The 9,783-nt window shown below is 43.6% G+C and overlaps 2 protein-coding genes across 4 annotated transcripts; both read right to left on the bottom strand.

Annotated features, from left to right (window-relative positions):
• Nucleotides 1-1,563: 1,563 nt before the first annotated feature.
• On the bottom strand, nt 1,564-5,445 carry LOC100192701 (uncharacterized). The gene is made up of 9 exons (NM_001137904.3): nt 5,178-5,445; nt 4,962-4,990; nt 4,792-4,865; nt 4,556-4,657; nt 4,385-4,388; nt 4,174-4,265; nt 3,831-3,992; nt 1,988-2,084; nt 1,564-1,889 (listed from the first exon to the last, which is right to left on the bottom strand). Exons 1-9 carry the CDS (start codon nt 5,375-5,377, stop codon nt 1,813-1,815), a joined length of 837 nt encoding a protein of 278 aa, NP_001131376.1. The 5' UTR covers nt 5,378-5,445; the 3' UTR covers nt 1,564-1,812.
• Nucleotides 5,446-6,328: 883 nt separating this feature from the next.
• LOC100284088 (uncharacterized) lies at nt 6,329-9,502 on the bottom strand. Of its 3 annotated transcripts, none has more exons than XM_020549771.3 (9): nt 8,850-9,502; nt 8,731-8,759; nt 8,010-8,083; nt 7,822-7,923; nt 7,703-7,706; nt 7,444-7,535; nt 7,206-7,382; nt 6,819-6,909; nt 6,362-6,668 (listed from the first exon to the last, which is right to left on the bottom strand). In XM_020549771.3, exons 1-9 carry the CDS (start codon nt 9,101-9,103, stop codon nt 6,586-6,588), a joined length of 906 nt encoding a protein of 301 aa, XP_020405360.1. In that variant the 5' UTR covers nt 9,104-9,502; the 3' UTR covers nt 6,362-6,585. The 3 variants fall into 3 exon arrangements, with proteins under 3 accessions (XP_020405361.1, XP_020405360.1, NP_001150458.2); NM_001156986.2 differs by having other exon boundaries at nt 6,412-6,668; nt 7,206-7,367; nt 8,850-9,297; XM_020549772.3 differs by lacking the exons at nt 7,703-7,706; nt 7,822-7,923; nt 8,010-8,083 and having other exon boundaries at nt 6,329-6,668; nt 8,850-9,496.
• Nucleotides 9,503-9,783: the final 281 nt, after the last annotated feature.

Raw genomic sequence — 9,783 nt, 5'->3', positions numbered from 1 at the left:
AGTAGTAAGTGTGCATCCATCATTCTTATGAGCCTTAGATAGGTTAAATAAGAGTTTGTGCTTGTTACTCTTGGGGAACCACATCATCTAAATGGTTTGATGGTGATAGGGAGTTGGAGATCACCCGAAAGATTATGGAGAGGGTGATCCAACTCAAAGGAATAACGACTATGGATGGTTCACTGTGCCAAGTGACAAATAACCCGTACATAGAGAGCACTTGATCCATACGCGGATCAAGAAGTAGTGATATATTTGCGTGAGTGCTACAACAAGGACTAGTGAAGAATGTCGACTCTCTGAAACTCAAAAAAATATTAAGGTATTTTAAAACTCGCTTTACTTTGAGCATTTATAAGTGTGTAATTATATTCAAGTTTTTATATTACTGTAATTGCTATGCTCAATAAGGTTGGAACTTAAGATGTAAAACTTTGAGTCATAAGGTAGAAAAACACTTCTAGCTACAAAAGGTGAAGTAATCTTTTTGATAGATTTTAATTTGTACAACAATTTTTAGAGAAACCCCTCTTTCAAGCACCTTAATCCTTTCAGTGGGATTGTTGAACGCTGCATGAGATCTAGAATAAATCTCTTTGGCTCACGTTGTTGTAGGTTGACAACGAACATGTGTTAGTGAGAATGTTTTATCACAATGTTGTACCGTGAAAGTGACTCTTTTCAACTGTGCTTGTTGCACACATATATTTAACAGATTGTCGCTATGAATTTAACATGCAAGCCACTACAAGCTAAAAACAAGCTTTATATAAGAACGATTAGAGCCACTATTGTTGTTTAGTAAAGAATAATAGACTAAAAGGATGTCATGAACAACAAATAAGTGTTGCAAAAATATGATGAATTTAGGGACGTATAAGAAGGGAGCGAGTCTAGAACGATCGGACGAAGAAAAGCTTGTTCAATACCATTTAAAATGTTTGATTATGTCTAACGGAGATTGTGTACAGTAAAATTATAAAGTTTGATAGTAATAAAAAGAGAGACATGGCAAGACCGAGTTATAGTAGGGGACGATAAAATGAGACTTGAAATTATGGAACAAGATTTAGCATTGAATAGGAGCTATGTTTTTCGGTTTATGTTCGCTTTTAATCTTAGTCTAACTTAATTTGCTCGGGACCAAAAGTATTTGCTGCTACTATAATGAAGTGTTTGATTTGATGAATCACTCTATCCAAAATAAAGTGGTGCATCATGAGTCTATTCCTCAAATTTGGTGGGATGACCTCATTTCACATATTAGTACTAAACAACTAACTACGAGGAATGAGATGGTGATGGATTAACTCACTCCATTCCACAAACCAAACAAAAAAGTGAGGAGTGAGAAGATGATGGACTACATCATTCCTCAAACCAAACACTCCATAAATTTAACATGAGCTGCTACACGCTTCCAATTATGAACTGTATTCTGTTACACGTTTCCAGCTATGAACTGTATTGTGGTTTGGGAATCTGCATTACCTGCGGTTCCTGGGAGTTCGGCCGTTCTTCCTAATCGGCTAATCCATGAATCATGATTAATGACAGACATGATGGGCGATAAGTTTCTTATATCTCTATTATTACTACTTGAAAATTCTACCTCAAGATACAGTTTTGATTTAGCGAATTACATGTGCAATATCCGACCTTCACGGTTACATAAAGCTTATAAATTTTCAGGTTGAAAAGATGTCAGTTCTCTTTCAAGTGTACATGTACAAATGATTGAATATCCCAGGATAAATGTGCCTGGTTCTAGGTGCTCACGCGAGCACCTTCTGCTATTGCAACAATTGCATTTTAGGCTGTATAAAGAGCTGCAGGCACCTCAAATTCATCGAACTGTGTCATGATCTCTACAGTTGAATTGGCAAGCACTGAAATCATGTCAAGAGATGTAGGATCAGCATATACACGGACACGGTTTGAGCGGTAAGTGATGCAAGATTTAGATGCTTTTATTGAGCTGACTTACCAAGGGGATCATACGTTGGCAAGGTGATGTACCGCGGGCAGTGCTTGCTTTTTGATACACTTCCATTCGCCAAAGAAGTGGTAAGGCAATCACGAGGCTGGAAGCATAATTTGAAATGAGCATTGCTTGCAATATGTGCCATTTGAATTTTGGAAATAAATATAAGTTTCCGATTTCAGGGTCAGAAGTGTTCAGAGAAATATTCAAAAGTGAAATCTATGCGACGCGACCAGAAGAAGCTAGTAAAGAACAGCTTGCAAGCCCAAATGCAATGAAGCAGTAACCAAACAAAGTATTGGACATTGGTATCGTTATCAAGTTTTGTTTTCACAGGACTCAGAGCGACCGTTCAGCATATATACATAGGATGTAAAATTCCTCAGAAACATTCAAACTTTAGCAAATAAAATGTTGGTACTGTAGGAACAATATTACCAGATATGCTTTGAGAAGGCTTATGACAAAGTACCTAGGAGTGTAATGTGGTGGGCCTTGGAAAAACACAAAGTAGCAACAAAGTACATTAATCTTATTAAAGATATGTACACTAATGTTGTGACAAGTGTCCGAACAAGTGATGGAGACACCGATGACTTTCCAATTAACATAGGACTACATCAAGGGTCGGCTTTGAGCCCTTATCTTTTCGCTTTGGTGATAGATGAGGTCACAAGGGACATACAAGGAGTTTTACCGTGGTGTATGCTTTTTGCCGATGATGTGGTACTTATTGAGGAGAGTAGGAGTGGTGTTTCTCAAAAGTTGGAATTGTGGAGGCAGACGCTGGAAGCAAAAGGTTTTAGGCTTAGTAGGTCTAAAACAGAGTATATGAAGTGTGATTTCAGTGCCATGGGGTATGAGGATGGCGATGTTAGTCTTGATGGGCAAGTGGTACCCAAGAAAGACATTTTTCGTTACTTAGGATCAATGCTTCAGAAGGAGGGATACATCGATGAGGATGTCAGTCATAGAATTAAAGCTGGATGGTTGAAGTGGCGACAAGCTGCGGGTGTCTTATGCGACCCCCGGGTGCCACACAAACTAAAAGGCAAATTCTACAGGACAGCAATCCGACCGACTATGTTGTATGGAGCAGAATGTTGGCCCACTAAAAGACGACATGTCCAACAACTAAGTGTGGCAGAGATGCGTATGTTGCGCTGGGTATGTGGCCACACAAGGAGAGATCGAGTCCGGAATGATGATATACGAGAGAGAGTAGGAGTGGCGCCAATTGAGGAGAAGCTTATGCAACATCGCTTGAGATGGTTTGGACATATCCAACGAAGACCTGAAGAGGCACCAGTGCATATCAGAATAATTAGGCGTCCCGAGAATGTGAAGAGAGGTAGAGGTCGGCCAACTTTGACGTGGACAGAGGCTGTGAAGAGAGACCTGAAGGAGTGGAATATTGATAAAGAGCTCGCCGCAGATAGGAAGGGGTGGAAGTGTGCAATTCACGTGCCAGAACCCTGATTTATAGTTTCGCTTTTCCTCCTTAATCGTTTGACCTTTCCTTGTGCCCATTTTAGATCTTGCTGGTTCTTGTGGGTTTTATCTCTTTTATGTGTTTCCCCGTTTCGTTGTTTTCGGTTCTCCTTTGCCTTTGTTTCCCTTTTCTGTTCTTTGGGGGTTGAGCTCCGAGGTTTTCATACGGGGTTTCATCTCTAGCCTACCCCAACGTGCTTGGGACAAAAAGGCTTTGTTGTTGTTGTTGTTGTTGTTGTTGCTGCTTTGGTGGTAATCTGTCTACATAATCGTCGTTGGTTCTACTCATGGCTGTAATGTTTCATAGCAACAAACTGCAGGGAGTTGTTCAAGTGAAAAAAAATGGGAAACTCACCTTCAATTCTTTGTCGAAGCATAACCTAAGTTCTTCGATTGAACCCCTCTTGCAAACAATTTGTGGTGATCCCCCAAAAGCATGTTTGATGGTATCGATGACATCGCTCAGTGCATATTCCTTACCATTTGAAACCTGTATCCATCCACTTGACAGCATTTCCTGCAGCCCAAGCGATTCAAATTTATGATAGAGAAAGCACAAAGCTCCATGCTGGTTTTCTGATTGTGTAGGCACTAGGCACCACTTTCTCAAAACCATGCTGGTAAGATGAAGGTGCTATAGGCTACCCAAGAAACCAATGCTACGGTATGACTGATCTGTCAAAGACCTAGGTACTAACCGTAACGTTATACTTGAAGTAGAGGTCAAGGGCAAGGGTGAAATACTGTAATTCATCCTGAACCACAGGGGCAGAGCAGGTTCCATGTTTCTCTGAAAAATGAAACTCCATGTTAAGGGTATGCCAGTCATGCAATTATCAGAAACGTCTGCGCAAAGCATAATGTCAGACTATTTTGCAAGTAAAAGTCATTGAAAACAAAGAACATTACCCCACTGAAGATGAGCAACAGGCGAATTGAGCAGAAAACGTCACCCCGTAAGACAAAGACAACATGAAAAGGAAACAGCAAAGAGGTTCAAACTGAGGCATAATGTAGCCTTTCGGAGTTAAATAGCACAATGGACGAATCTAGTTCTGAATTCGGATGTTACTACTGCACCTCGTGAGCCCAGAAGAGTCCCTTGCCGCTGAAGCATGTTCCAGATTTGGAGCAGTAGAGGGACGGCCAGTACTTGTCAAGCACCTCCTTCAGTGGCAATATCTACACCACCAGATGATGGCACGAAACCATAAATCAGCACGGTTGTTGAGAACTCGTCCACAGAACCAAACGCGACAGGAGGACCAAACGGAAGCGAAAGCAACCCGCTGTGAGGCCGTGGGTCAGGCAGTCACCTTGTCCATCTCGAATTGGGTGCGGCGGCAGCACGACGGCCAGGTCCCGTCGTCGTAGTCCGGCCATAGCCCGTCTGCTCGAGCGGCAACAGTCGCGAAATTCAGACGAAACCGATCCCGTATTCACCTGACGGAACATATGAACAGAAATCGAAAGGCCGAGCACTTACGGATCGTGAACGTCTGGAGAGGCTCCGAGCTGTACGCGGGGCAGGACAGGAGAGACAAAAAAAAAAGGGCGTGAGGTCTCGCATCGACCAAAACGAAATCGGATAGCAGAAAACTGATCTACGGGGCGAGCGGCGAGCTCTCGGCGTTTGGACGGGAGGATAAGATAGGGGAAGGGAGCCACCGGTCGGCGGCGCGGCACAGCGCGGAGCACGTACCGGCAGCAGCCGTTGGTGGCGCAGCAGTGGCGGGTGGAGGCGCAGATGGTGCCGGGCCACTGGAGGGAGAGCGCGAAGTAGTCGAACTCCCGCTGCGGCTTGCTGCCCAGGGGCGCGCGCGCTGAGCCCAGGTCGGACAGGCCCGATGCGACGAGCACCCACACCGCCAGCACGCACGCCGCCTTCGTCGCCATCGTCATCGCCTGCCTCTCCTATTCTGCCTCCGGCAGCTCAGCTCAGTACAACTGTACCACAACTCTTCGGGGCGATGAGGCCAGGTGGGGGGGCTGTATCAACGCCAACGGTGGTGGCTCGGAGGGGCTAGGAAACGGCCGTCTCGCTGCAAGTGGGGCCCCGCGCTGCCGTATCGGGGACCACCTCTAATTTTGTTTTCCTTTTTGCCCCTTATTAGCTGCTAAAAAACTTTTTTTTGTTGCGTATCGTGATTATCTCAACGGAATGGAAGAACTGAAGAAGATAGCGCGGAATATCCTTGGCCTCGCACTCGCACATGGGTTTGATACGGAATATCCTTGGCCATCAGCATCGGCCGTAGCCGGTTGCGATGCGACGAAGCAACTAGCCAAGCCAACTAACCGCAAACGAGATGCGTGCAGCGATAAGACCAGAACTGAAAAGTGACACGCAACCAGGAACAACGCAAGCAGACTCTCAACTCCTCGCGGAGAAAAAGTATGAGACACGAGCCCTAGCTTGGGAACGCTATTTTACGAAGGTATTTTTATTTTTCAAGAAAAGTCAGTTTATTTTCCTTTACAGAGCGTTTAGATCCATTTATTTAGTAGAAATTGGAATTTATTTAATAAAGTAATCTATTTAGTTTGAAATTTGATATTCCACCAATTTTCAAAGTTTAGAGATAGTCTATCTCAAATTCATGGAGTAGAGGAAAAAATAATTTTATGTATAAGTAGAATATATTTATACTCTACAATTTATAATACGCTTTTAGACTAACTACTCTATAGTAAAAATGTAGTACATAAATATCTCTGATATTTTATTAATAATAGTATATAAATATATTTTACATAAAACTGTATTAGCTTAATTGATGTGTCTAAATTATTATTATTAGAATCAAATTAAATTCCAATGATCCAAACAGGGCCGTAAGGAAATGAGAATAATTTGGAAAAAAACGAAGTTGTCAAACTATCCTGTGCACGAATCTGGTACAGTCAAGTGAATATAATATACATTAACATTCACATTTCATTTCCAAATCCCGGTGCGCGGTGGCCAGTCATTCGATACTGTGAATGAAAGAATTATACAGGACCATACCGGGCCGGTAATTTTGCAAGCACGCCGTGGCGTCTCGCTCTATTGATATTTGATACAAACTCGGCTCGGCAGAGGCCCACAGAACCTGGAGTCCTGGACGCTACTCAGAGTCAGACGTACGCATGTAGCTCGGAACCTCGCCATTGGATTGGTTGTTGATCCCCTCCGTAGTATTGGCCACCACTGCAATCGCAATCACAGTGTCCGATCAGAGTAGTGCAGCGGCAAAGCCATGACAAATCTGGACTCAATTCTCTTCCCCTGTGCGGTGCGGCTGTGCATCCTGCACTGATTCCATTCACACAACGGCAGTAATAGAAAACAGAAACTCACCGGACGGTTTGTACGACGGGAACGTGATGTAGCGAGGGCAGTAGCTTCTGCCGTTCGGTGCAGAGCCGGCCTCAAGCGTGCAATCACGAGGCTGCCAAGAGATGCAGATCAACTCATCAACCAAGTTACATGGGCTCGGAGCAATCGTGTGTCTATCTCCACAGCTTAGAGCCTGATGGCCCCTTTCTTAGTTATTCCAGAAATTAGAGCCTGCTCCACTCCTAATCACAAGCTGAACTCTTATTAAACTTATCCTACTTAGCAGCATGAGTTTTGTTTTTTAGACGAGCTGTGGCATAAGTTCAGTTAGTTTCCAGCGCCAACTGATTTGGCTGATTCGGAGATTCAGAAGCTATGAAGCTGACATGACTGATACAAACTACCTACCTGATAATCCTTGTGGAAGCAGAGCCTGAGTTCTTGAACTGAGCCGTTCTTACAGACGAGTGACGGCATTGCCCCAAACGCATATTCAATGACGGCAACAATATGGCCAACGGCGTATTTTCTGCCGCTTGTAGGCCGGATACGTGCTTTTCTCAGAGCTTTCTGTAAGACAAAATGCTAATAATCTCTCATGACTTGTGCAATAAGTACATCGTGCGGAGAGGCGTGGATGACTAACCGTAACATTGTATTTGCTGTAGAGATACAGTGCTGTGGAGAAGTAGTCATATTCATCCTGTATTTCAGGGTAAGCACAGGTCCCATGAGTTTCTGCCAGAAAAGAGTAAATGGGTTATCTTAACATTAGATTCTTAGGAGTATATCTGCAAAAACTGCATCCACTGCTACACAGCAAAACATAAACAGATTCCTCGACCCAATTAAGAGGTAACAGAACAGAACGTTATTCGTGCCCAGCAAGTTCAGAAACTGCATACCCCACTGAACAAGATCCGGTAAACCACCAGCACATGCACACAAAACAAAAGAAATAATAGGGTCAGCACTTAGCATATGCGTTATTCCCTGTAACCAAATCTCAAAAATCCCCAGTCACCTCATGCACCCAAAATGGCCCCCTTCCACCAAAGCAGGTTGAAGAAGAACCACAGTACAAGGACGGCCAATACTTCTCGAGTATCGGCATCAACATTAAGATCTGCAACATATAAAAAAAATCACACTGACATGACATACTTGCAGTGGTTCAGACATCTCATTCTGAAGAAAGTTTGAGACTGACACCTTATTTATGTTGAATCTGGTTGGTCTGCAGCATGATGGCCAGCCCCCATAGTTATACTGTGGCCAAAGACCATCTGTTCAGACAGAACAAAGGTCATGAAATGGCTAACAGACTTGGATGCAACTGTCTTAGCCTATCTATTACTTTGGGGCCAAAGTGCAACTGTGCAATACATAAACTTGGCATGGTTTACAGTTGCAATGGAGCACCGACACATTTCATTTCAATGTCAAGAAGTTGGACACCAGTTTATGTATGATGGCAACCAAACCAGCTTGTTGAAACAACAAATCAGGCGGTAAAATATTTGGGGGCTGCTCACTGTTCCTGCTCAAGAATTCATACTTCTACCGTTTCCAAGTCAACAACAGATCAATAGTTGGCGTGGAATTTATTTAGTGATGTTTTAAGGCGCCAATTTCATTATATAAGAGATAATTCTGTAGTCCTTACTAATATGAATTTAAAAGCTTGGAAAATCATGTGCTATTCATGTATACACTAGCTGTTTTTTCTTCATCAGCATAAAACAAATCAAACTCGTAGGTCATTTTTGAAACGAACAAACTCATAGGTCATAAACGATGCATTCAGTGCAGTATCGTAGACAGTGCATCCAGTGCAGTATCGTATACAATTCATCCAGTGCAGTATCGTATACAATTCATCCAGTGCAGCATCCAAATGGGTAAAAAAAGAAATTGATTTGAGAGGGCTTACGAATCGTGAACCACTTGAGAGGCTGTGATCTGCAGAGAAATTATACCAAATGAGCTCGCTCAATCTAGTTCCAGCGGTGACAATGCGAAGATAATAGTAGAGGACAAGCGAGACGGTACCGGCAGCAGCCATTGGTGTCGCAGCAGTTGCTGGTCTCGCGGCAGATGGTGCCCGGCCACTGCAGCGCCAGTACATAGTAGTCAAACCCAACCCACCGGCGTTTCCTGCTGCCACCTCCCGCGGCCGGCGACGAAGACGACGCCGAGGCGGACGGCGGGAGCAGCGCGCCGGGGAGCAGCACGGCGAGGCAGAGGAGCGCGAGCGGGAGGACGAAGCGTTTGTTCCAGCCGCGCCGCGGCCGCCGCGTCTCCATCGCCCCCGCGCCGCCGACCCGACGTTGCTTGGCGAATGCGATCCTTGGCGTGCGCGTGTCTGGAGGATGGATCTCAGTCTCTTGTCCTGCTTGCTAATCCATCAGCCGCTGCGAGATTGCAGTTTTATTTGCAATTTGAAATGGTGGGGACTGGGGACGGAGTAGCTTGGAGAACATGCCCTATACGAGCAACTGAGGTAACTGATTCTATTATAGGAGTAGTTTATTAGTAGCAATTGAAGGAGATCATGGGAAGATCGATTAGCTTTTGCTTGCGGATGGAGGGAGCGGGATAGATCATAGATGGATGGCTTGTTGTGCTCGTGAAGCAAAACCAAGCTACGACGCCTACAAATGTTACCTTCATTTGCATCGTCTTTTGGGTTGCCCTTTCCTCTTGCCTCTCCCATGGAGGATTCAAATGTTGGAATTGCATATTTGACAGCCAAGTTATACCATAGCGCCCTGGCACGAACCTCAATCTCAAATTCAACCCAATATATACAAACACTAATATTTATAATATATAATCAATAGTAATAAATCAATCATATAATGTTTTTTAAGAAAAAAAACTCAATTTGAAGATATAAATGCTAAGACTATTTTCTTTAAACCTTGTTAAAATAATAAAAAATAGTTCTTTTTTAAAAAAGTACTTATATGCACTATTAAATATA

Source organism: Zea mays, chromosome 3 (assembly GCF_902167145.1).
Source record: "Zea mays cultivar B73 chromosome 3, Zm-B73-REFERENCE-NAM-5.0, whole genome shotgun sequence".
Lineage (NCBI taxonomy): Eukaryota > Viridiplantae > Streptophyta > Magnoliopsida > Poales > Poaceae > Zea > Zea mays.
This window is presented reverse-complemented; position numbering and strand designations above follow the sequence as displayed.

Bases quoted from the DNA above. Each gene is read 5' to 3' on its own strand.
- LOC100192701 (NM_001137904.3), bottom strand. From the start codon at position 5,377: ATGACGATGGCGACGAAGGCGGCGTGCGTGCTGGCGGTGTGGGTGCTC. The intron at 4,866-4,961 runs GTAAGTGCTCGG...CCGCTCGAGCAG, and splicing joins TCTCCAGACGTTCACGATCC to ACGGGCTATGGCCGGACTAC. The intron at 1,890-1,987 runs GTAAGTCAGCTC...ACATGATTTCAG, and splicing joins GCCAACGTATGATCCCCTTG to TGCTTGCCAATTCAACTGTA.
- LOC100284088 (XM_020549771.3), bottom strand. From the start codon at position 9,103: ATGGAGACGCGGCGGCCGCGGCGCGGCTGGAACAAACGCTTCGTCCTC. The intron at 8,084-8,730 runs GTAAGCCCTCTC...CTGTCTGAACAG, and splicing joins TCTCAAGTGGTTCACGATTC to ATGGTCTTTGGCCACAGTAT. The intron at 7,383-7,443 runs GTTAGTCATCCA...AGAGATTATTAG, and splicing joins ACAGCAAATACAATGTTACG to CATTTTGTCTTACAGAAAGC.